General features: G+C 41.3%; 1 protein-coding gene across 2 annotated transcripts in view; it reads right to left on the bottom strand.

Moving 5' to 3' along the window:
* DGKI (diacylglycerol kinase iota) overlaps positions 1 to 27,766 on the bottom strand; it is a 447,808-nt gene that overhangs the window by 272,659 nt on the left and 147,383 nt on the right. For both annotated transcript variants that reach the window (XM_060155951.1, XM_060155952.1), the window contains exons 2-3: positions 14,907 to 15,015; positions 3,419 to 3,514 (exon numbers count right to left, since the gene is read on the bottom strand). In XM_060155951.1, coding sequence (XP_060011934.1) covers positions 3,419 to 3,514; positions 14,907 to 15,015 — 205 coding nt within the window. The remainder of the gene's footprint in view (positions 1 to 3,418; positions 3,515 to 14,906; positions 15,016 to 27,766) is intronic.

The following is a 27,766-nucleotide window of genomic DNA, read 5'->3' as shown; positions in this document are numbered from 1 at the left end:
GTATATATATACATACATACACACACATATACATACAATGGAATATTACTCAGCCATAAAAAAGAATGAAATAATGCCATTTGCAGCAACATGGATGGATCTAGAGATTATCATACTAAGTGAAGTAAGTCAGACAAAGACAAATATCATATGATATCACTTATATGTGGAATCTAGAAAGAAAATGATACAAATGAACTTATTTACAAAACAGAAATAGATTTACAGACTTTGAAAACAAACTTATGGGCACCAAAGGGGAAACCTGGCAAGGAGGGATAAATTAGGAGTTTTGGATTAACATACACACACTACTATATATAAAATAGATAATCAACAAGGACCTACTGTATTGCGCAGGGAACTCTACTCAATATTCTGTAATAACCTATATGGGAAAAGAATCCAAAAAAGAATAGATACATATATATGTATAAATGAATCACTTTGCTGTACACCTGAAACTAACACAACATTGTAAATGAACTATACTCCAATATAAAATAAAAAATTAAATTAAAGAAACATACTTTCCTTTTCTTCATGGCAGCTCTTCTAATGCTGGAAGATGTCAGTTCTCTCTCCTTTCTCTCATTAGTACTCTTTTGCAACCCCGGTTATTCCGCTCTTCCTGCTACTACAAAGTTCCCCACCCTGAACCAAGTTAAGCGCACTCTCCTGGGTCTTCCCTTCGCCAGCGTCCTTCCCAAAACGCGATGCCAGAATGAAGTGGAGAGAGTGAGTTAGATTTCTAACGCTTTTACTACATAGTGATAATTTTGTGAAGTATATCAACTTACACTCCCACCAGCTGACAATGAGAATACGAATTTTGGTCTAAACTAGCCAGCAGGTATTACCATTTTGTAAACCTTTAACAGTCACACGACGTTGACGCCTCATAGCTGTTTTAATTTGGGTGCCTTTGTTTATATTTTTCATACATATATTGGCCAGCGGTAGTTCTTTTGTGAATTGTCTGCTCTTGTCCTTTCTGGGTCCCCCCTGCCCCCTTTGAATTCATTATGCCCATGGCTGTGGCAAGTAAGTCCTTTCAATGCATTATCTCATCTAACCCTCAAAACAACATTCCTCCCACTTTACAGGTAAAAAAAACTGAGCCTTCAGGAACTTATAATGAGGAAACACAGGTCTTCAGCTTCCTCGCCGCATTATGCCTTCATTTAATCCATGTTTTTTGGAGGAGAGACCTTCATCCTCCAGACACTTTGTAAAGTGAGTTAAGAAAGCCAAGTATTTGGGATGAAATTATGAGGAAGATTCAAAAGAACACTAGAAATTTTTGTAATTCTATTACCTCCTTACATCTCCCTAATATTTCCTTTCTTTGTTACTTTTCCTGGCATAGAGGTAATTAATAGTGACCGAGTTAGAATCAATTAGTGGGTAGCAATGCTATTTACTGATACAAGGTTTAAGGCGGATGTAGGTACCTGTTCATATTTTTGCCAAGAGAGGTAACGTGTGGCTGACTCTGAAAGAGTGTCAGAAAAGGATCAAAGAGAGTAATCTGGAAATAAGGTAGAACTCCATAACAAGTTACAGTCCATCAGTTGACAGCAGCATCAGTAGCTAATAGTTCAAAAGTATGTACACAAGAAGGACTGGCTTTCATTTTTTCCATTTTATATTATCAAGACCAGTGTTTACACAATTAACTAAGATCCAAATGTTAATTCGTCATTTATAGCATTTTAGTCTAAACAGCTGAGCTTCTCATGGTTTTGGTTAATTTAATCAAATTTCATGAAATTATACTTTAATTGAAAATACATATGCATAAAGTTGAAATGATATTTAAATCAACTGAATTTACAACCAGATTAAAAGAAATGCAAACAACGAAGTACAGATCTGAGTCAGAAGCAAAATTAATTTACTCCTCCTTCATTTTTCTACCTTGAAGGTGGCCAACAAGCAAAGGTCAGGAGTTCTCAATGCCACATAGTGATAACACTGAGATTCAAATCCAAGTTTCCTGACTTTAAATTGAGAGCCTGTACAACTGAGTCTTTAACTGACATTTAACTATTCCCACCCTCACTCAAACAAACCCTGGTCCTCCAAACTCTAATAAAGTTTTCCAAACAAGACCTATAAACTAGGCATCAAAACACCTAATGCAATTTTAAAAAATCTTGGCTCCCCAGCTTTGTGATTCCAGGCAGCTTAATAAAAATCCCTTGGGGCTATTCTTCTATAGACGTTGGCAGAAACTCAATTTCTTCCCTATTTGTTATTCATAGAAACATATTCATTCGCAATTCCTAGGTTCTACATTTTGCCCCAAATCCTCTTTCACGTTATAAACAAACATAACAAAAAAGAAAAAAATTATTAGGTCAATTATGATGCCCATTTCCCCAAAATAAGAAAGAATACAACTGTTCTTTCTTCTTTACTATTGTTAGTTTCCCATTACTCTCTTTTTTATTTTATTATTATTATATATATATATTTTTTTGCGGTACGCGGGCCTCTCACTGTCGTGGCCGCTCCCGTTGCAGAGCACAGGCTCCGGACGCGCAGGTCCAGCGGCCATGGCTCAGGGGCCCAGCCGCTCCGCGGCATGTGGGATCTTCCCGGACCGGGGCACAAACCCATGTCCCCTACATCGGCAGGAGGACTCTCAACCACTGCACCGCCAGAGAAGCCCCCATTACTCTCTTTTGGAACCATAATTTTTAACTACACAAAAATTTTAAGTTCAGTTTCTCAATACTAAAATTTAGTTCCTCCCAACTTACAGCCTTGCAACCATGCTCTTTTCATGGAACACAAAGAAGATTTAACATTTAAACGTTGTTCCAAATACGGACAAAGCAAATTTTAGAAAGCTATGCTCTGATGGAGTTGACTGTTGATCACTTATATAGTTTCTAGAATTTTCTCACCTAGAGCCTAGTCTGAATTATTTGTGAGCCTACACCCACCACCAGACCGGTGTTTGCACCCATCTCTACCTTCACCCACCAGTAATGTCGTCCACCACACATGCTCCCCTACGAAGGAGAGCCTTCTCCCACAGAGACCCTTCCTCCACCCACAGGTCTCTCCCCACAGGACACGGCTCCATGTGCAAGCATCGCCGTCATGCACACTCACCCTCTCCCCCACCCCCAAACACACTAACAAAACCCAACACTGGTTATCATCACAAAGTAGCACGTTATCCCAAGGTTCGACCTGCAGAATCAAGAAAAAACCTAAAACCATTCAACTGACCCCTTAAAAGCCATGCTAACTTGATAAACTGTCAACTGCCTCACAGGGACAGGCTCTTTCAAAGCTTTCCTTGGAAATTCAGGCGCGGTGATCCCTGCTGCCTTCAGACTCAACTACCCGCAAGGCTCCCCCCAGGAAGGCCAGAGCACAGGGGTCCCGGGCGCACACTCACTGCAAATCTGACTTGGCAGTTCTCCTCCCCCAGGTAGCACAGGTCTCCCGAGACGTTGGTCTCCAGCCACAGGTGCTCTCCATTCACGGCATTTTCCTGGAAGGAAAAGACCCACCTGACTTCAGTTTTCTTTTCAGGCATAAAGGGACGGGGTGGAGGGGGGCAGATTTCAAATTTAGATTTTGGATGCAAGACAGTTAGTGAACCCAAATTGTCTAAACGCTTCTCATTTTACCCCTGAAAATACCGCTGAAATTGGTCCTACCAAAATTCTAGAAACGGAAAAAGGTATTTGGAAAAACTGTGAGCAATAATTAATTAATATGTTAAGTCCAAAGATGCGTTTACCCATGGATGTGGTCATCTTTGAAAGATGTAACAAATGAGGGGCAAAAAACCCTCAAGGTATTCAATCTAAGGCCTTATTCATCCAGGCCCACTGCAGAGTTCATGACAATTGAGGCCAAAATTCTATTAAAAGTCGACTCTCCTTAGCAAATTAGCTAAGGAGGAGAGTAGTATTAAAGTACTTTAAAGGCTGCTTGAAAATACATTTATATCAGTAATGGATAAATTATACTTCTAAACCAGGAGCTTCTTATAACTTAGTTTTAAGTCGCTGTGTAGTCAAAGCATAATAAATTACTAACTCAAACATTTCACCAGCTCAATAGGGCCTTCGTCCAATTCTAAATTCTTCAAATTGAATGATTTCCCTGCTTCTAAAAATATTCACATACCTCCAGTGGCAAACAGAGAATAGCTGTAGGTTTGGAACCCTAAAAGTCTTCAGATCATGATGGATGAGAACAAGATAAAAAATAAATTAGTTAATTAAAAGGCATTTCTTTGCCTGGTATCCTAAAGAAATCCAGCTCCACAAACTAAAATACTCTACTACTGGGAACTTATCATCCAGATTTAACTTACAGCCATTTATAGAATTAAATCTCTTTTCATTCTTTTATTCTCTAATTCATTCAATAAACATTCCACACACCTGGTGCCAGGCACTGGGTTAGTGTGCAGTAAAATCTACCAGAGAACATGGAAACTAAACACATAATCATAGCAGCAAATACTACAGAAACGTACTACAGCAAAAATCCCACCAACTCTTTTAAAAAGTGAAGTATAAAATGTTGCAGTGGGGAGAAGGTCAAAAATCCTTGATAATACCAATCTAGGCAGGCCCAAAATTAAGTCCCAGCAGGCCAAGTAAGGTGGGCAGGAGCAGGTAAGCCCAGGGAGTCAGAGACTTGCAAGACATCAGTAACTCACTGGGCTGGCAGGTTTCATCCACGCTGGGCCAAGCCGATTGCCCCTGCACACTGGAGACCCTCTAGGAGCACTCAGAAGCTTGCTGATAAGAATTCAGGCACAGCAGGAGTGCTAGCATGAGCTAACCTCACTCCTGAGTGGGGATCTGATTAGAAAGCCCGACATTAGTAAGAGAAGAGGGAAAGAAAAAGGTGGGGGCTTCCTGCCACAGTGGCTCGAGCATACTCGTTCTCAAATTTAATTGCTCATTACAATGACCTGATGGGTTTTGAAGAACACCTGGCTACCAGCCCATCCCCAGAAAGTGTGCTTTAACTAGTCTGAAGTTTTTAGCAAATATTTGCAGCTGTAAGAATGGAGATACCACTTACTGAAATTCAGGGAGAAGATTACAGTAAGAGCAGATTTAGGGAGTAAGCCGAGTTCAGGTTTTTGTTTTATTTTATTTTCCATTGAGTTATAATTAACATTCAATATATTAGTTTCAGGTGTACAACACAGTGATTCTATAGTTTTATACATTATGAAATGATCAGAGCAATGAGTTCAGTGTTGAGGATGTAAAATCCTGAGATGCTTATTAGACCTTCAAGTGGAGATGCTGAGAGGGCAATTTTTATGAGTGTGAAGTTCAAAGAAGAGGTATGTACTGTATGCATAATTTGGGAGGCAACCGTTAATTGATGGCATCTAAGCCATGAGAACTGAATGCAAAAACCTAAGCTCTGAGTACTGAGCTGTGGAACATTCCAATACTTAGAGTTTGGGGATATAGGAAAGATCCAGCAAAGGGGACTGGGATGGAGTGGCCACTGGGGTACAAGGAAAACAAAAAAGAGTATAACGTTTCCAGGAAGAAAGTGCACCTAGAAGGGCTGTGTCAAAAGCTGAAGAACTGGCCATTGGATTTCACCATGTGAACATGTGAAGTCACTGATGACCTTGACAAAAGTACCAACAGCAGGATGAGAAGGAAGAAAGCCTGATGGAATGGGGTTCAAGAAATAATATTACTGACTCTAGTTTCAAAATGTGTATGAAACCCAATTAATTCTCACCATATCTACTGTTACCACCCAATCCTCCATCATCTCTGGCTTGGAATATTCCCAATAGCCCCCTAACTGGTGTCTCTGCTCTACTCTTGTCTCCCCATGGTCTGTTCTCCACAGAGCAACCAAAATAATTACCTTAAAATGTAAATCTAATCAGGGACTTCCCTGGTGGCGCCGTGGTTAAGAATCCATCTGCCAGTGCAGGGGACACAGGTTCCATCTCTGATCCAGGAAGATCCCACATGCCGTGGAGCAACTAAGCCCGTGCACCACAACTACTGCGTCTGGGCTCTGGAGACCACGAGCCACAACTACTGAGCCCGTGCGCCGCAGCTACTGAAGCCCATGCGCCTAGAGCCTGTGCTCCGCAACAAGAGAAGCCACCTCAATGAGAAGCCGGTGCACCGCAACGAAGAGTAGCCCCCGCTCGCCACAACTAGAGAAAGCCCACGCGCAGCAACGAAGACCCAACGCAGCCAAACAACAACAAAAAAAGTAAATCTAGTCAAATCGCTCATCTGCTCATAACTCTTCAATGGCTATCTATGTACTCGGAAGAGTGCAAAGTCCTCACTTACCTCATCCCTGGGAGCCTCTCTGACTTCCTCTCCTGTCACTCCGTGATCTCGTTTCCCTGCCCAGCTACCTCATCTTCTCTCTCTCTCCCTCTCAGTCGCTGACCTGCCATCACACTGGTCTCGTATTTCCCAAGCAGACTAAGGAAGCTCTCATCTCAGGTCCATTGAATTTGCTGCTCCCTTGACTAAAAATTGCTTACACGAGACACCTGCACTGTGCATTTCTCATTTCATTTAGATCTCTGTTCAAATGTCCCCACATCAAAGACTGTTGACCACGTATTCTGTTTACTGTATCCAAACTTCCTATTCTTCTTCATTCTGACTTACGTGGGTAATTTCTATTTACCTTTTGGTTACCAGATCAAGTGTTATTTTCTCAAAGAAGCCATCACGGACCCCAAAATCGAAGTCATTTTGTTAGTTACTCTCATAAAACCACGTTTCCCTCCCATCATTCATTGGCATGATTATTTGATTCATGTTTCCCTCTTATGCTAGATTCTAAGCTTCATATGGACATTAAATGTCCAGCACTTAACTTAGCACCTGGCAAATAGTAGGTGATAAATAAATTTGGGGAACTGAAAAGATGAGATTAAGAATCAGTGAATGAATCACATTCTTGTTATATGCAATTCCAAGGAGTAGAAAGGATAATTTTTTTTTTAATCTGTCCATAAGTTTGGAGTCACAAACTGTGAGAAGTAAACATGGATGCCTAAGAGACACGACGGTCTTTCAAAATCATGAAAGAAACAGAGGCATGCAAGAAAAAAAACAGTCATGCAAGGAAAACATGAAACATACCTTTTCTTAGACTACATTTTCCCCATGCCTCATCCTTTTCCTGTACATCTGTCTTGTCTGACGCATCAGAAGGAAGTAACCTTACGCAAAGAGAGGTCTGGCCTTTGCCCTCAACTATAGGAAGGTAATCTCTCTAAGTGCCTGGAATGTCTTGCCTGATAAGAGTATCTTTGTTTACATGGGGACCTTGGGCCATGCCAAATATTCTAAAGTAGCAGTGACTTATGGTGAGGCATATATCAGCTCATCCTCCAGAGGGGCTAGGGGCTAAAGTCAACCATGCAGGTGGTTAACTGTGTCTACATGACCAAGCTCCGACTAAAACTCTGGGTACCGAGTTTCAGATGAGCTTCCTTGGTTGGCAATATGCCATATGTATAGTTGCACCATGGTTGCTGGGAGAAGTTATCTCTGTCATAAATCCACCGGGAGAGGACAACCGGAAGCTCCTCGTGCAGAAATGTCCTGGACTTTGCACCATGCACCTCTTTCCTTGGCTGGTTTGAGCCCGTATCCTTTCACTATAATAGGCCATAAATGTGAGTTCAGCAGCTTTCAGTAAATTCTGTGAGTCCTTCTGATGAATTATTGAACATGAGTGTGGTCTTGGGGATTCCGGAACCTGCAAGTGAGTATGATCTTGGGAACTCCTGAATTCAGCTGGGTGGCATTCACACATGAATAGAAAAATAAACTGTTGTGGTTTTCTTCTTACACTTCTGATAAATCCTTATCCAGTTCAAGAGTAATAAACATGAGCTTTGGAGTCAGATAGACTTGCTACCTACTAGCTCTATGACCTAGGGTCTCTCTAACTTCCCTAGACCTCAGTTTACTCACCACTAAAATTGTAATAATAATTGTACTTCCCTCACAAGATCACAATGATGTTTAAATGTGAAAATGAATAACGTTCAATGCCTTGCCCACAATGAGAAGTTAATAGGTGTTAATATAGTTCTTTTTTTAAAAAAATATTTATTTATTTTTGGCTGCATTGGGTGTTTGTTGCTGCATGCGGGCTTTCTCTAGTCGCGGTGAGCGGGGGCTACTCTTCGTTGCGGTGCGCGGGCTTCTCATTGCGATGGATTCTCTTGTTGCGGAGCACAGGCTCTAGGCACGCGGGCTTCAGTAGTTGTGGCACGTGGGCTCAGTAGTCGCAGCGCACGGGCTTAGTTGCTCCGCAGCATGTGGGATCTTCCCGGACCAGGGCTCGAACCCATGTCCCCTGCATTGGCAGGTGGATTCTTGACCACTGCGCCACCAGGGGATTCCCTCAATATAGTTCTTATTATCGTTGTGGTTAGTCACCAGTTTTCGTTCTTCCTTCCTAATCCATAGATGTTGGTATTATCCAACATCTATTTCTCTCCTGGGTCTTTGTAGTCAAGACTGCTAGCCATTCACCAAAATCATTTTTCTCTTCTTTCTGAGCACACGGCTGGACCTTGTTACCCAGACTCGCTTGTGATTGGATGTGGCCATGTGACCCAGTTCTAACCAATGGCACATGAGCAGGAGTGACATGTACTATTTTCAGACTTGGCCCACTAAAACCTCCCTCCCTTTTCCCATACTGGATACCTGGGAAGTTGGCCTTTGGGATGACTTTAGAAGGCTTCTAATGATGCTGTAAGAGCAACTGTCAGTCCAGGTCACTGAATAACTATGTGGAACAGAGCTCACCCGCCACCCAACCTGAAACAGTCCTGGTCTGTTACACAAGTGAGAAATAAAGTTCTCTTGTATTGAGCCATTACGTGATGATTTTATTTATTGCAGCCTAGCCCACCCCAACTAACACAGGCCTCTTCTCTTTGCTCACGGCTTTGTCTGTATTTCCTTTCATTGTCTACATTTACCCCCAAGTTACCTACCATACACTGAACGGCATGTCTAATCTCTGAGTCCTGATTTCTTCTGCTCTGAATTCTACTTCTGACATTCTCTCTGATATTTCACACTGCTGTAAAATTAACTCCCTTAAAACATAGCTGTGATTATGCCTCTCTCTTGCTTAGGAGGCTAAAAAAAAAAAATCCCTATTATTTATAAAACAAAATCTAAACTTAATCCCACGTACTAGACCTTCCATTAATGGTACCAATCTGTCTTTCTTATTCACCTTCCCACATTCTATTCTTCTGTCACTCTTCTCTAAATATAGTCATATTTTCCTTTTCTGTGCCATATTTTTTTATTTATTCCAGTCTCCACACCCAGGTACCTCTTTCTCTCTTCTTTACACATTCATCTTGAAATACCATCTCAAACAGTACATAACTCAGTATCCGTCTGTGCCAGACAGAAAAAATAGTTCCGTTTCAAAATGAAGATAACATTTCTTCTGTACTAGTGAGTGTTGAAACAAGTGTCTGTAGGTATACATAGATTTATATAGATCAACCTATCTATAGATAGATCTAGCTACCTAAGAGCAGAGACCCACCTATGTAGATACAGATAGGATTTCTTGCTCTCAAGTTCTACCTGAAGTCCTAGTAATTAATAGTTACAGGTAAAAAGACACAAGTTGTGGAGAGGGAGTGTTATAGACTGAATGACACAGATAGAGTACGCTGACACCAGAAGCAAATAATCTACACAAAATGAAGGCATTTGCTTGTAAAAAATGTTTTGAAACAATAAGACAATCATAAACATGTATCAAATGTAAATATCCTTACAAATTCAGAAAGGGAAACAAAAATCTGGACTGTCTCCCTCTAAAAATCTGCAAGGTAATAATAGGTGAAATCTGTCTCAGATGGTTTAGATATGTTGTCCAGTAAGCATATGGCAACGGAGCGCTTGAAATGTGATTAGCGCTAATTGAGATGTGCTGTCAGTGTAAAATTCACAGCAGATTTTGAAGACTGACTTAGTCTGAAAAAAGAATGTGAACCATATATTGATGGTTCATATATATATCATATATTCATCATATATATATAAAGAATGTGAACATTGTTGAAACAGCAATATTTTTATATATTTGGTTAAACAAAATATAATATTAAAATTAATTTTACCATGTCTTTTCACTTTTCAATGTGGCCACTAAAGTTAGGCTTTGTTTATGGCTCATATATATTTCTGTTCAACAGTGTTAGTTTAGATAATCACTTACTAAGAGGCAAAAGATTAGACCTATGTACTTCTCACCGACCTGTGAAGTTGTAAGAGTCTATGATTTCTCCCAGCAGCCAATGTGATTTAATTTAAAATTCTCACAATTTTAGAAACTAAAAGATTAGTGAGGGTGCATGAAAACATGCTAGATATGTCCCACTATTAACATGGCTGACCAGGTCAGGACCTTTACTAATTTATAGTCGGTTATCTCCTCCTGCTCTGCTTAGCAATCTGATATCTTGATTAAATGGACAATGTTTTTTGAAATGAGGATGGAAGTGGAGAAAGATATCGGGGTGTGAGTCATTACTGGTGATGACACCCAAACCTGAAGTTAAAAAGCAAAGGCCAAGAGCTTGTAAGGAAGGCACAGGTCTGCTTGGACCTGCCATCTGAAACAAGACTAAAATGAGAGCATGCACATGTGCATACAGATACACACACACACACACACACACACACACACACACACACACACACACACACACACCTGCCTCCTCCTGCCTTTTCATTCAAGGTTTCCAAAGATAAAATGACCTAGTTTCATAACCCCATTTAAACCAATCCCACATGAAGACTCTGCTTCCCTCATCTTGTCTCTGAACCAAACAGTGAGGCAGGGAACCCACTGTGCTATGTTTTACCTGCCCAGAAGGAAGCACTCCTTTTCTTAGCATCATCAACCAGAGGGAAGAAAAGGTGGTCTGGATTTAGGATGTGGGTTTGTTTCTGTTGAGGCTCTGTTTTCCACAGCCCTCAGCCTTGGAGGAAATTTTCCAACGAGGAAGGCAAAAATGAATTGAAATCAAGGATGCTATGTTGAAAACCAACATGCTTTTTAAGAAAGATCTTGGTGGCTTTTCTACCATTGCTTTGAGAGTTGTTCAGGCAGTGTAATGGGCAAAAGCAAATTACAGAACAGAGGACACAGTGAAGATCCACATCCTATGTTCTCTGCTCTAACGCTAAAAACAGGGAAGAAATCTCCACGTCCAAATTAAGTCTCCGTTGCATGGGAGGCATGTGACATTTAAGAAAAGACACACATTATCTGTGCAACAGACTCACTTCGAAGTGGGCTAACTCGCTCTAAACTGGAAGCTTGGATTCCAGCCCAGGAGATGAGACTATTTTTCCTTTTAGAGCATCACTCCCTTCCTTTCTAGCAATTTAGCTTGTTTTCCCCAAAACTGGCTTGGCTGACGTTCATGGCATGGTGTCAAAGGGAGAGCCCCTGTAGGTTGTCACCATGAAAGGGAAGAGAGGATACCATTGGGAGGAATGGGAAGATCAAAAACTGTGTGTGCTTTAAGTCTTAAAACAATGCACTAGATTAGGAAGGAAATTTAAAAAGTTGGGCTTCCCTGGTGGCACAGTGGTTAAGAACCCGCCTGCCAATGCAGGGGACACGGGCTCGAGCCCTGGTCCTGGAAGATCCCACATGCCGTGGAGCAACTAAGCCTGTGCGCCACAACTACTGAGCCTGTGCTCTAGAGCCCGTGAGCCACAACTACTGAGCCCGTGTGCCACAATTACTGAAGTCGGCGCACCTAGAGCCCGTGCTCTGCAACAAGAAGCCACCGCAGTGAGAAGCCCGCGCACCGCAACGAAGAGTAGCCCCTGCTCGCCGCAACTAGAGAAATCCTGCGTGCAGCAACGAAGACCCAACACAGCCAAAAATTTAAAAAAAAATTTTTCTAAAGATTGATAATTTTAATGCATTTAGTCCAGAAAAGTGGGCTGATAGAAGGAGAGCAGTGGTCACGCTGCTTTTTTATAGAGAAGCAGACAAGGGAGTAGAATGACAGACAAGAAAGAGAATGGTAGTAGGTCAAGCCAGAGGACTAGTCTTATAGTTTAAACAGAACAAAGAAAACCCTGGTTTAGCTTCTTGAACAAGCAGGCAAACTAAAGTAACATAAATGAACTTGGTGTAAAGCACTTAGGTTAGGAAAAGCCAAAAATTTAGAAACAAGGGCTAGTCTCAGCAAAAAAAAAAAAGTCATTGAAATGTTTTTAACAATCTGCTTCTTCCTCTCTTCTGAGAAAAATCTTTTACATGATTGTCTTAAGGAAGTATCGGGCTGGCTTCTGTTTGCTAACAGCAATGTTAGCCCACAATTACAGGTGTTTTTTTCCTGAGTCACATCTTACAACTCCTTCCACATCAGATCTCTAAATAAGCCCTGAGATGGAGTGTCTTCAGAGAAGGCTTTCCATTTTACCTCTGCTGTTAAACATCCCCAAAGTGTTTCCTGCCACCATGATAATTCATCAGGCCACCAGGACAGGGTAGCCATAATCAAAGGGGCTGAAGGATTAAAGATCAGCTACGCACCCCGGCCGTACTTCCTATTTGCTCTTCCTGAACTGTGTACTGCAGTTCACCCACCACTAGCCAAAAATACCACTGTGATGAAATATTAGAGTATATACCTCTCTACAGGAATCAGAAAAATAATACCTTCTAGTCAAGCTTTGGCTCAGGAAGGAAAATTCTTTCTAAGAGCATTTTCTGGTAACTCTTTCCAACATCAAATGGGGATGGAGGCGTCCTTCCTCACAACCCCAGTGACGCTCTCTGTACCCCTCTACGCTAGCTGTTGCTGCCCTGTATTTTAGCTGTCAATGTCCCTTCTGCCCATGGCATTCTAAGCTTCTTCAAGGCAGAAACCATATCTTCCTCACCTCAGAATCCTAAGGAACTAACACAGGTTCTAGAACAAAGCAGGTACTCAACAAATGGTGATCAATCAACCAATTCGTCAATTACTTTATTTCTGAATAGAAAACCTGCCGGCTGTACCGTTTACAAAGAACTTTCACGCTCATTGCCCCCATTTGATCTTAACAACAGCCCTGAAGTCCCCCTTAGGGAGGGGTCACCATTGTCCCCCTCTACCGATGAGGACCCTGAGATGGAAAGAAATCAAGTGACTTGACTAATGTCACAAAAGGGGCAGAGAGATGATTTAATGGATGTTTCTATCTAAATGATATAAACTCTCTCTCATTAGAATCTTGCATCTCAGATAGGATCCTACTACTTTGGATCAGAGGATTTGGAACACCATGGATATTAAACTAAGTTTTTGGGGTCCCTGTAACACACTCTCATCATTGGCCCATGCACATCCCTTTTTTATTTAATTTACCTGTTTGTTTATATATTTAATTCTTTTTTAAATTATGTAAGCACTACTGTAAATATATTCCACACTCTCTTATGGTTTAACAGTTTATTAAATAACTGTCCTGGAATAAAGGGAAATTCGAGGAGAGGAACAGTCTTCCTGAACACCAACTCAACATACACAGGTGCTACTGGAGCACTCTTGGACTCCAACAAGGAAGAAGTTGCATTCCAATTAAATTCAGTCTTTTGCCAGGTACTTCATACACTGCATACATTGGTATGTGTCCAGAGTATAAAATAAGGATGTTAGTAAGTGTGTTCTTGGGAAAGAGGGAGAAATATTATAGTATTAAAGGACATTAAATCATAGCCTATGCACTAAAAATAAAATTGAGTTTAAAAATTCCTCTCCTTCCCCCCACCCTGCCATAGTCTTTCTTATGGGAGGAAAAGAACACGGATTATTCCCTCTGTTCAACTCAACCAGAAATGCTAAACAAGATTCATCATTAAGACCAGACTGGCAGAATCTCAGAGCAGCCCTCCTCTAGCTTCATACTGTTCCTTACATTCCTTCAGAAAGAGACAAGGCCTTTCAGTCCACAGTTAAAAGTGTCTTTAGCCAAGAACTTGACTCACCGAAGACTCTCAGTAAAAGCAATTCACACGGCAACCTTCAAGGTTAACAGTTTTTGTACATGTCTTTCGGGTAAAACATTAACATCAGCTAATATACAGCAGAGGAAAACTTTTATGTATAGAATGGATAAATAACAAGTTGCTACTGTATAGTGCAGGGAACTATATTCAATATTCTGTGATAAGCCATAATGGAAAAGAATATGATAAAGAATGTATATATATGTATAACTGAATCACTTTGCTGTACAGTAGAAATTAACATGACACTGTAAATCAAGTATACTTCAATAAAATAATTTTTTTTTAAAAAAACAGCTAATATGCCCACCCCGCTGATATGAGACCCATCTACCTTTGGGTTAGGGGAGGAAGTATAGCAAACAGGAGAACATGGAGTGCCTGGAATGTAAAGTGAGGTCATCCTCTCGCAGGAAAAGAATTAAAAAAAGAAAAGAAAAAAAAAGGACCAAAAAAGAAAAAGCAGCTTGAGCTAAGGAAATCAAACTTGGACTTTGTGATGTCGCTAAGAGTAAACTCTATTCATCACCAACTTGGCAGGGACCAATAAAGCATGCGCACAGAGGTACTTTTTATCTCACAGCTGCAAACCCAGGCAATAGTGCTTCAAAGGATTCATGAAGTTTTTATTTTAGTTTTCAATACGTCTGACTTCATATAAAGGAGCTATGTTCTTAGGAATCTGGAAATGGAGCCAGGGCTTAGATACCCAAAGATGGATCAGTGAACAATATTGAAAATGATTAAGTCTTGTTGGTAGCTACAGGAATCGTGAGGATGAGAGAGACGCACATGCAATGGAATGGTGTTGAAATGAAACAGCCGACACCTACACTCCAGTCCAGAGTCGCTCTGGGCTCCTTCGCTGGCCCGTTTGCCACAGGAATGCTGAGGGGATGTGCAGGGGCCAGGTGCTGCAGGCCCGCCCGGGAGATTGCTTTCCTGCAGCAAGAAGAAACACAAAGGAAAACCAACATCAGAAGGTAATACAGAGCTAAACAGTTCCCGTGGGGTAGAAACAATGCCTGAATTAGTCTTCCACACGTGAAGACCTTTGCAAATGTACTGGAATATATCTCTGTAAAGCGCATGGTGAAGACAGAGGGTGGCAGGTCTCAAAAGACAGGGAGACTGAGGGGACCACCTTAGGGTGATATCGCTTCAGGACCAGGAATTAAAATGTAAGCCCCTATTCAGGGCAGAGGGCGGAATGCAGGTCTCTCTGTTTACAGAAAAGGACCTAAGGCTGGGGTGGTCCCAAATCTTAGACAATTTTAAAGCTACCAGAGACTAAGCAAGAAAAGCAGGCTCATGAGGTTTTCGACTGAAATTCCTCCGTTTCCCATCAAAGAGCTCCCCAAGCTGGCTCCCGCCCCAAATTCAGTCTTATGCATCTCAAGAACATCCTCCCTTACCCTTGCAGAGGAATTCTACACATGGCCTGAGGTTCTAAATGGGAAAAGACCGATTTGCATCCTTGAAATCGCCCACGCTGAAAGACCAATATCTTACCAAGGTCCGTGGTAAGAAAAATCCAAAACACATTGGTTGGATTTTAGGTTTGTTGAGTGTAACGTAACAGAATTTGGGTCAGAAAGGAGCGAATGAATCAGGGGAGGTTGAGAAAGTCAGGCCTGACACTGGTCTGCAAAGGTAAGAAATCAGAGGAGCTGCTTTAGCAAAGCAAACATGACTGTTGCTGAGCAAGGGGAAGGGAGGAGATAAGAGCCTAGTGGAGAAAGTGAGGACAGCAAGATAAAGGAGGAAAGCAGGGATCTCCCACGGAGAGATTGTGGTACCATCAGGAATAACAGAAGCCCAATTTCTGAAAAGCTCCACCAAAAATGTCGACAGGGCTTCCCTGGTGGCGCAGAGGTTGAGAGTCCGCCTGCTGATGCAGGGGACGCGGGTTCGTGCCCCGGTGTGGGAAGATCCCATGTGCTGCAGAGCGGCTGGGCCCGTGAGCCATGGCCGCTGAGCCTGCGCGTCCGGAGCCTGTGCTCCGCAGCGGGAGAGAGGCCACAGCAGTGAGAGGCCCGCATACCACCAAAAAAAAAAAGTCAGACAATGGTCTCAAGTTTAAACAGGAGTGCTGATGTGTGGATTAACTAAGTGGCTCCCTGGACGGGAGAGAAGCGTTCCTCTCCGGGAGGGTCCACATGTGCTCTGAGAACGACCTGAACTAGAATCAGGCCAGCCTTTGTGATGCTGCAGCTCTGAGTCCCGAGTGGGTCTGAACCGGGTGTGGGGGGCAGCAATCTGCGCTTACACATGCTTCCCAGGTGCTTCCTTCTGTCGCTAAAGTCTTCACGCTGCTCTACGGGAGTGCAAAAAGATTTTAATCTAAAACGGAACCAGAGGATATGAAATGGAGAGTCTCACACATGTGCCCTCAGGCAAACGAAACGTAAGAACTAAGAGATTGATTTCCAGTAAATGCCTGATCTACAGGAGACAGAAACTTATTCCTCAAACAATGAACATTCGCCAAGAATCTCTCCCCATCCTCAAACCAATGAACTTGCTGCTTGGATTCTGGCTGGACTCTCCCCTCTTTGCTCTCTTTGACCATAAGAACAGTTCGTCCGAAACTATCAGCAGATTCGCCCATAGCTTACTATAGGTTGCGTGTCCCACATTGCACTGCTATTCCCATATAAACGCAATTTCTGGTCATTTGAGCTTGCTTCAGTTTACTTCTTTATTTAGGTTGACAGAGCAAGACAGGGGCCACTAACTACCCCAGGCCTATCAAGGGGGGGGGGGAGCCTGAAGGAAAGCACCGGCCACTTCATTACCTACTTTACTTGCATTAGCTCTCTGCAGCCTGTCTCATAGGATGTACACACTGCAGTGAGAACCTGCCATCTCTGACACTACACCTGCAGAAGCACCAAGTCCCCAGGGAGGCCCAGATGCTCATACAGAGGAACAAGGCTACACACAGACAGTGAGATGGGGAGAGGCAGGCAGTGATGGCCAAATGTATGGTGAATCCCATCATAACCCAGCAGAATCCAAGCTTTGTTGGACTCTAGAAGACAGATGATCTCCCTGTACTGTTCACTGATCTCTACAAATTCTACCCATTCGTGCAATTTGTAAAGGTGAACAAGATGAACAGCAGAACCAAAACCCAAGGGAAGTCTGGGTAGAACCCAGAAGAGAATCCAGGATGTATAGCCAGTAATCAAGGATCAAGTGTGTCTGAGAGTTCAGCAAGTGTCCAGCCTTCTTCCCCTTCCTCGTCCCCTTCCCCTTCGCTTCTTCTTTCTTCTTCTCCTTCTCCTTCTTCTGCCCCTCAGTCCAATGTATATTCCATTTTGTTGAGCCATAAGGAAAGAACACTGGAAGATTCTTCTTCTCCTCCTTCTCCTTCTTCTTTTTTCCTCTCTTTCTCTACACAGGAAGTCCCAGTAACACTGGATAGGTCCTTCAGTAGTTGGAAGTGATCATATCAAGCTTGCCAGTAGCCTATATTCAGAAGCTCCCAGTACTGGGCAGCAAGGCAATGTACTTGTTTTATATAATCCCACAAAGAGTCATCACAGGCTATGTAGGCCTTTAATGAAGACAGTCTGATGACACCATATTTTTTTCCCTCACTTTCATCAAGGCAAATAATTAACAACATCAATTTTCGCCCTTCACTCAAAAATATATTCCATTTTCTTGAGCCAAAGGAAAGAACACCAGAAGATTCTTATACGGTGAGCCTTCACCCCCCGGGCATTTTTTTCTCCACCTGAGTTCAAAGAACTTCTTTAGCATTTTTCATTAGTACTTTTCTCTGGCTTTGAAGGATCCTGTACCGTGATTCTGAGCCACAGTTTTTATCACAAGAAAGCCAGATCTCTGTGGAGTCTGAATCTACAGGTTTCACTTTTGATTTCCTAACAGACACCACAACCTAAATTTAAGTGTTCTAGCAAAAAAAAAAATACCAAATGGTGCCTAAGCACAAACCTTAGAACAGCTGAAGAATTCCTAAATCTTAGGTGAATGAGAGAAACATAAATCCTTCAGTTTTTCATGAACAGCCAGAGGGAGTTGTGATCAGAAAAAAGAAAGAAGAGAGGAAATAAAATTCTGTTGTCACAGTAGAAACCACAGGAAAAATGAGTTTAACTCATCAGAAGTTGGAGACTGACCACCAAAACCTGATTACTCTTGCTAATGAGGACTGCCAGCAAATTGCTCAAGGAATCAAATTAGGATGCAAGGGATATATGTGTCTCTAGAAGAGCAATGTGGCTATAAGATAAGAGACATACTAACATTTAACCCTGGATAAGCCCTGCAATGAAATTACAGTCAAATCATACTCTCTCCCAGCCTGTGAATAGAAATGATTAAGTAAGGGCTTTTGTTGATTATTCATTCCTCATTGTGGACGCAAATTTAAGGCTGGTTTTTTGTAACATTAATAGAAGAAAATTGTATATGTACCACACATAGAAACATTAATTGGGGGGAAATAAATAAGAAACATCAAAGTGGCTGCCAGTTTGTAACTGTAAATGGGCCTCACGAAAGGACATTACGTGAGAAAGAGAACACATATATATGGAATCTAAGGGAAAAAAAAAAGGTCATGAAGAACCTAGGGGTAAGACGGGAATAAAGACACAGACCTACTAGAGAATGGACTTGAGGATACGGGGAGGGGGAATGGTAAGCTGTGACAAAGTGAGACAGTGGCAGGGACATATATACACTACCAAACGTAAAATAGATAGCTAGTGGGAAGCAGCCGCATAGCCCAGGGAGATCAGCTCCGTGCTTTGTGACTGCCTGGAGGGGTGGGATAGGGAGGGTGGGAGGGAGGGAGACAAAAGAGGGAAGAGATATGGAAACATATGTATATGTATAACTGATTCATTTTGTTATAAAGCAGAAACTAACACACCATTGTAAAGCAATTATACTCCAATAAAGATGTTAAAAAAAAAAAGAAAGAGAACAGGAAAAATGCATAGAGGTACTACAGGGGGTGGGACGTAACTTCTGATCATAGCTTTCCATTCTTCTAAATAACCGTGGGAGAGAACTCTTTTTTTCCCAATAATTCATACACGTATACACATTTTGTTCCAAAATAAGAAAGCAATTTCATTATTTCTCAGACCTCAAATAAAATTAGTATAAGTTATTTTTCTATTTGGATTCATCTTGGCTGCAAAAGACAACATTTATGAGTCTGGTAGAATTCGATGTGTGTTGGAGTGGTGGTTATGCTGCAATGTGTTCCAATAAAAAAATCAATGGGGTGTCAACTTCTCGTTCTTTCCTCCTGCTCAGAATCCTCCCGAACCCACAGTCAGTAAAACCGTGAAATGCCAATGATTCCTTCTATTAATTTTACAACACTTTGTCGGAGGATGACTGTAATGGCAAAAAAAAAAAAGTCTTTGAAAAAGAGAAGCGTAATAATAACGGTGAAATAGACATTAAAAGAAAATGTTCTAAAACGGAGTTTCAGGTGCACAAAGTCAGAGTTAATGTCAATTACCTGCCATGAGAGACCTTGAACATATTTAAAGTACGAAAGCCGTCATACATTTTAAATAGCATTCTATTATTACCTTCACTTCATTCAGTAAGACTATAAACTCTTAAAGGACAGGGCTCAATTCGTCTACTAATCTTATTATGTTCTAGCCCAGGGGTAGACACAGCGTATATTCAATGAATGCTTTCTGAGTTAATGAGTGAACTTGACCAAGAAGCTAAGCAAAACAGCTTGCTGATTAGATCAAGGGTTGAGAAATCTGATTAGGATGATTTGAATTATATCCCAGGCCTTGCATTTCAGTTCTTTCCCGAGAGAGCCAGAAATCCCTCAAAGCAGCACTTTAAAGATAAAGGCAAAGAGAGGTAGAATCCAGTGTTGAGAAGCCTGAAAGAACTCAAAACGGCTTTGTGATCAACATTAAAATGGAATCTTTTGCTACAACATTTGTAAAGGGCATATGATACTGTTAATATTTTGGTAATGTATTTATCAAAAGAAACATGCAGCATGTACTCTTCACAAAGAGAAACTTTTTTTCATTTATGGGAAAACACATAAGCAAGTGGTTATTTAGCCAGGATACTCTCTAATTATCCATTTTGCAAATTTCCCTCAATTCAGTTTGGTTCTCCTCTTATTCCAGGTTGACGTGACTCCCGTAATCAATCCATCTCCATCTTGCCAACTCCCTCTCCTAGGGATGCTGCCTGTGGGAATGGAATGAGGACCCCACCTGCTGGGAGGAGACACTCCAGCGAGTCAGGAGGTCCCCTAAGCCACGAAGTCTCCTAAAACAAGCAACTTTCACCTTAAAGATTGGTGAACTCATCTCCTTGTTCTAGAAAAGGAACCAGCTGCCTCAAAAGTTACTCTGTACCTTGGTTTAACTCCCCAAGTACCTCAAGCAAGATCTTACTTATGGTGCATGTTGGTGTTTTCCCCCCGATTCATTGGCACTAACTTTGCCTATATTCAGAGCAGCCCACAATGCTTCTAGGTTGACCGAGACAAGCTGCCTGCCATGCTAAGGAGAGTCTACTCAATAAAAAAATTGTCTCACGCCCCACACAAATTCCAAATATCCCACCATAGATTTATGTAGAGGAACAAACCTTGTGTAATTTTTTGAGCCTAAATCTTAATTCATTTTACATATGAACACAGAGTATTTTTTGACGATCTTAACGTATATTGACATTTTCAGGAATATAATTATCATTGAAACAAAGGTTGGCTTTAGTTTCCTAAGGGTCAAAAGTCATTCAGAAAATCACCACTGGCATTGACTCTTCAACATGTTCTACCTGTATTAGTCTACATTTGTAGCTGTTACTTTCACAGTGATTCTCCAACAGCAGTGTTCAACCTCTGCCTGCAGTGGGGCTTGAGAATCAGTCGATTTAAAGGCCTTCCAGGTATTTCCAGCATGAACCGTGGACTACATAGAACCACGGTTCTACATAGAACCACTGTTCTACATAGATGTACAAGCATCTGACCACTTCATTATGTCTGCTACTGTGACTAAGCTCTGGCATTTATATACTGAAATACATTTATTCATTCAACAATGTACTTACTACTGACCATCTATTTCATACCAAGCACTGTTCTAGATGTTTAAGATACATAAATGAATAAAGCATATATAAATTGCTGGCTTTGTGAAGCCTCTAGCAGGAAATACATTTTGCCAGGCACTGTTTCATTTTACATTTCTTATGTATCCCTCACAATGAGGTAGGTACATTTATGATCCCCTAATTTACAATTAAAAGAATTATAGCACAAAACGGTTAAGCTACGTGTCCAAGATCACACAGATGGGAAGAGGTCCAAGTGAGATTTGAATCCAGGCATCTTACTGCAGATTATACATACTTAACCATTACACAACCCCACACTTGTATGAAATGGTGACAGCACATACTTACATGGCAAGAGAGACATATGATACAATTAGCCTCTTACGATCCTAATTTTGTAGCTGCCTCAATTGTAAGTGTCTTATCTCCACAAGAAGAACGTAAGCTTCTAGAGAGAGGTCAATTTGGGAGGCATTAGATTGCACAGGTTGAGAACACACCGTACCTTACCCATCACCAGCTATGTAGTCAAGTTGCTTGACCTCTCTTAGCCTCCCTTTCCTTCTATTTCAAATAAGAATAATACTATCCAACTCAGAGAGTAGCTAGGATCACATTTTTTAAACGTGTGCAGGATGCCTGGCACATGGCAAGCACAATAAATAAGCACGGTTATTCTTATTCTCTCACACATACTGGCTGCCCCCAAAGCTAGGTATGTGGGAAATCTCTGAATAAATATGTGCTTTTTATTCAATTGCTCTCAAATATTCCAGGTTCCCTGGACTCTTCATTCAGTAAACATTTAACAAGCCTCCATTACGTGTCAGGCAGTTCAAAGGGGTTATTCAAACACGAGATCCTTCTCCAATCATGGTAAATAATTCCACAGTTGCCAGAGGAATCATTCTTCTTCCCCGACTTGCCTAACTGCCTAGAGCAAAATTAAGCAGCACCACACTCTCCCCTCAGACAAATTTACCAACATATTTTTGAAAAATGCAATCCAAATGACATTGGAATTATTTCATTATATTCATGTAAATGAACGCAATACCAAAAAGGCATTTTGTTTAGTTAATCTGTAAAGCAGACTGCTAAATGCCCCTGAGAACTTGTGAACCCACTGTTGGGATTTATTTCCCAATTCTAATTCATTATCAGCACATTCCTAAAGCAATGCTGGCATGGGGTTGGCGTGGGATGTGGCAATAAACCTCATTTTTAAATGAGGCAAGATTTCTTTTACTGGGATCCTCTCAGGAGCTAATGATATTCTTCTCCTTACGGTATCAGTTGAGGGGAAAAGTAAGCCTTGGGAATGGAGAAGAAGTAATCAAACTGTTTGGAGTTGAATTGTGTTCCCCCCACCAAAATTCATCTGATGAAGTCCTAATCCCCAGTATACCAGAATGTGACCTTATTTGGCGATAAAGTCTTTACAGAGATAATCAAGTTAAAATGAGGGCCTTAGAGTGGGCCCCTAATCCAATATGACTGGCGTCCTTATGAAAGGGAAGATTTGGATAGACACACACATAAGGAGAACTCCATGTGAAAATAAAGGCAGAGATCAGGGTGACATGTCTACAAGCCAAGGAAGGTCAAGGATTGCCAGCAAACCACAGTAGCTAGAGGAGAGAGGCCTGGACTAGATTCTCCCTCACAGCCTCAGAAGCCCCTCCCACAGGCCAGCACCTTGATCTTAAACCTCCAGCCTCCAGAACTGTGAGACAATAAATTTCTATTGATAAGACACTCAGTATGTGGTACTTTGTTATGGCAACCCCAGCAAATAGACATCTTTCATAGCAAATACACACATTTCAAAGCTAGGCCCACAATTTGGATTTACTATGACAGGGTTTGGCTAACTTCAAAATGTGGACTTCTCTCTTCCAACTGCCCCCCGTGAAACTTTGGGTACCTTCCTATCATAATTCTACCCTTCAGAAACGAATAATACTTAAACAGAAACACATTCTTATGGAAAAACCACTGTCAAAAACAACATTCTCACACAAATGGTGAGCATCCGACAAAGTTTTATTTAACTCATTAATGAGGTAACCAACAGGGGAGAAAAATGCAAAATCAAAGTGTGTATAAGAAATTGTGTATGACAAATTGACTATTTATTATAGAAAGGAAATGCCTGAACAGACCGCTGAATCTGCTGTAGCAGTAGTTAACTTTCCGCAGGTTAGTAAGACCTTAGCCCCTGTGGCATTCACTTTTCTTTGATCTATAAAATCGTGACACATCAGCTTTTCACAGGTTAACCTCTAACTTTATGGGGATATAAACTTCCAGCACCTCTATCAGTTGTGGATAATTAATCAACTCTACAGAGACAACAAAATTACAGCACCCAAGAGTATCAGGTAAGAGTCAGTTACTAAGAAACAAGGTGCTGCTTCTATTGGAGCAGGCTAATTAGAATATGCTCTAATAAAATAACATTTAAAAAAATCAAACAAGACCCCTTTTTCCATCATCAACATCGGGGATAATTTCATTCTCACTACTCATGGGTCAAACTATTAATCAGAATTTGTTGTGCAGCTTCACATATGTCTGGAATATTCTGGAAAATCTCATAAAATACGTGATCTTACTCCCCAGACAACAATAATAATAATCTATTGGGCACCTAGTACGCATTGGACATTATTTTAACCATTTTCTCTTAAGCTGGAAACCGATGTTACCAAGTTCACGGGACAGCGTGTGGGGGAGTGAGAGCAGCAGGTCTGGCAAAATAAGAAGCTGAACTGTGACGCGATTACAACAGAAACCTCAGCTGATCTCACATAAAGTTCTGGAGCCAGAATGGCCCTTCAGAGCTGTCCCAATTTCAGGCAGAGACAAGACTTTGCACCTCCACATCAACCAGTCTTTGGTTGTGGGCAGCCCCCTGGAAGGGCATAACACGGGCAAGAGATTCTTTTATGCTGGGGCAATGCCTGGCAACCATCAACAGCCAATACTCCTTGAAGCTGGAAAAATAAGCACCTTGGTCCTGAGAAGGCATGTGGCAGCCACCCAAGGCATCCACTAAACACCTCTAATGCTCCTGACAGACTTACGAAATGGGTCATTTTATTATGCCCATTTTACTGATGGAACAACTGACATTAGAAAGGTTACGGAACTTATATAAGCCATACAGCTCAGAAGTAATGAGGCCAAGACTGGAGCCCAGATGTCTGGTTCCAAAGGCTCCATCAATCTGCATTCCCTCTGAAAGGGAAAAGGAGGGAAGAGAAGGGAAGGCAAAGTAGGAGAGGGAGGGAAGGATGGACAAGATGGTACAAGGACTGGGCATGCAGTGGCTTGAAGTGACCCATGAAATGCTCTGGTGTGGTGGGCGGGGGCAGAAGGACATTTTAAGAACACAGTCTAATGTCCACTTGGAAGTTGTATTGCTGTCACGGAAGTACGTCCTTTACCTCTGCCGTATTTCCCACCCGCTCTTATATCTTCAGGGAAGTCTACTCCTGGCTTAAACGCTGTGAGGTTTTATGAATGTGAAAACCGAAGAAGGGGCTGAATTTTACATCTAGGTCAATGAATATAGAATCGACTGCCTACTGGGATAGAAAGATAATCCGAAATTGAACAAATTTAGAAAAAGCATGAGCCTGCGAACGGAAATAACTTTAAGAACATAAGCCCTTTGGGAATCCACAGAATTTAGGGGAAAGAATTTAGATTTCCAGAGGGTTGTTCCCAGTAAAACTAGCAACAGGAAAGGCTTGTCTTCACAGCCCCCCTCCCCATTTCCATGCTAGGACACTTCCCGACCTCCTTCAACTTCCTGTCACCATGGCACCTTTGCTGCTTCCACCGCAATCTTGTTCAACTGGTAATGCCACTGAACAGATAACCCAACAGTTTTGTCAACTGAAAACAGTTTAGGATATTTCCCTCATAAGGGTACGTACAGTCTCTAAAGAGACTCATGGAAATGCAAAAACCGTCATGATCCAAAGAAATGGAGTCAAATGATATTCAAAGTAGTTAAGATAATTTTCCTAAGCTACAATCCAGAATATTGTAAATATAGATGGGGTGGGGGTGGGGTTAGAGGCAGAGACCTACTGCCTACTTTGAGACCAGCCCTAGGCATGATGGCTAGGTTTACAGAGAGGCTCAAGGGCATGTGTCTTCTCCACTTGTATCAGTGAGAGAAGGGTCCTGGCAAAAAAGAGAACTCACCTCAGATGGTTCAGATGAAGAGACCTCCATAAAGGGATGACTTAAAAGTAAGGTTAGGGAATAAACCACTCCCTGATCTCGAGACTTACATTCCTGATCTCGAGACTTACAATAAAGCTAAAGAACCCAGGAACATGTGGTATTGAAGAAAAGAGACGTCAAAGCACCCAGAGACTAGGGAGCTGGCGAATGTTTGTCTTGGTGCAGTAAACCAGGATCAGTAACAAGTCAACGGACATCTCAGCCTTCTCTTTAGCAGACAAAGGAAGTCCAGGCTCATCAATCTCTTCTCACATTTTTTACTTTTCAAATCTTTTAGTCACATTTGCAACTCTACCAGACTTTCTCTGAAATCAACTTGGCTGTCAGCTGTATCTCTGGGTCCAAGGTAGAGGGCAAAGTACCTTATTTAAGGTCAAATAGCTAGTTGGTGGTAGAGCTGGGAATAGAAATCAGGTGTCTTCACCTCAGCCCAACTTATCTCCATCATCACTGTATGGCTTTCGTCCATCCCATCCAGCTTGGCCAGCAAGCGTACATGTCCGTTGCATTTTCCCTGCCCCCCTAGCAACTAACTCATCACTACCCAGATCCTCATGCTTCACGCGCATCCTGCAGGGCTACTTACGAAAAACGAAATCATGACTAAAACTTTCAACAAGCTAGAAAGAGAAAACAAGTCTTCAATCTGATAAAAGGTATGTCTGAAAAATATATAAGTAACATCATACATACATAACATTTTCCCCCTAATACTGAAACAAAGTATGTCTAGTCTCACCACTTCTATTCAACATTGTACTAGAAGTCCTAGCCAGTATAGTAAAAGAGAAAAATAATTAGGAAAAATATATATATATTGGGAAGGAAAAAGTAAAACTTTTAATCTGCAGATGGCATGACTGTGTAAAATCATGTAAAATCCCAAGTAATCTATCAGAATTAACATGTGAGTTTGCAGTCATAGTGTCCAGAAGCCATATACAAAAATCAACTGTATTTCTATACATAAGCAATTCCAAACTGAAAATTTTAAAATACCATCAAAAATGACATTCAAAAAAGTGAACTATTAGGTATAAATCTAAGAGAATATGTATAAGACCTTATACTGAAAACTATAAAACTTTACTGAGAGAAATTAAAGAAGTTGTTAATAAATATATAAATATTTGCATATTGAAAGACTCAATACTGTTAACATGTCACATCTTCCCAAAATGACACATGGATTCAACACAACCCCTGTCAAAACCCAGTTGATATTAAAATGTATATATTAGAAACGAAAATAATACATAAAGTAGTCAAAAATCTTGAAAAAGAAGAAAAAGTTGAAGGACTTGCTCTACCCAATTTAAAACCTACTATAAAGACAAATCAAGAGCATGTGACATCAAAGAAAGAACTGACAATTAGATCAATGGAAAAGAATAGACATTCCAGAAGTAGAGCCACACATGTATGACTTCAAAAGCGGCACTGAAACATATCAATGGGGAAAAGAGTATCCTTTCAACAAATGGTTATTCATACTGGAAAAAAATTTAAGTTGATCCCTATCACACACTGTATACAAACAATGCTTTAAGAGGGATTACAGATACAAACCTAGAAGGTAAAACTATTTAAGTTTCTAGAAGAAAATATGACCTTGGAGTAGACAATGATTTTTTTTTTTAGATAGGATACAGAAAGTTCTAGCCATACAAGGGGAAGTTGACAAACAGGAAATCATCAAAATTTAAAACTTCTACTTATCAAAAAAGGTATCAAAAGGTACTTCTCACTCTGCATTCCCATTCCTGTGCCAACAGTGGCAAAGGCAGAATCAGAACCTCTGAAAAACTGCTCCTTCATAGAAGCAATGAGAACACTGGCTAAATTGTCAAAAATCATTATTTTTCAGAACTCTGGAAATCACCAATTGATCAGATGAGGCTGGCAGCAGAACTGGCAGGCTGAGCGCTTCATCTTGGACCAATGGTAGCTTCAGTCTGCTCCACTGACCAGGGCGTAGTCCACACTGCTCCCTCTGCATTAACCATCCCGACAGAGATGTTGTCTTCTCGCCCACCTGATGGCAGGCTGGAAGTTGCATCAACCTGCAGTCTTCTAATGTCCAGGGTTTGCTGTTGTTGTTTGCCTCCAGCACACCCAGGATATATCATTGTGATGATACTAACAAGACTGCACTTGCTCCACCAAAAAAAAAAATTAACTACCTGTTTCTGAGAGCCTGAGTGGGATCAATCTTTTAAAATTTTAGGGAACTAAGAACTTGCGGGGATCCCAACGTTTGCCCCCATTTTGCCTGGCAGTCCCCCACCAAGTCATCTCTTCACAATTTTGTTTCTTCTACTGGATGGCC

The sequence above is a fragment of the Lagenorhynchus albirostris genome, chromosome 8 (assembly GCF_949774975.1).
Source record: "Lagenorhynchus albirostris chromosome 8, mLagAlb1.1, whole genome shotgun sequence".
Lineage (NCBI taxonomy): Eukaryota > Metazoa > Chordata > Mammalia > Artiodactyla > Delphinidae > Lagenorhynchus > Lagenorhynchus albirostris.
The sequence above is the reverse complement of the archived record's forward strand: the minus strand, read 5'-3'. Positions and strand labels throughout refer to the sequence as shown.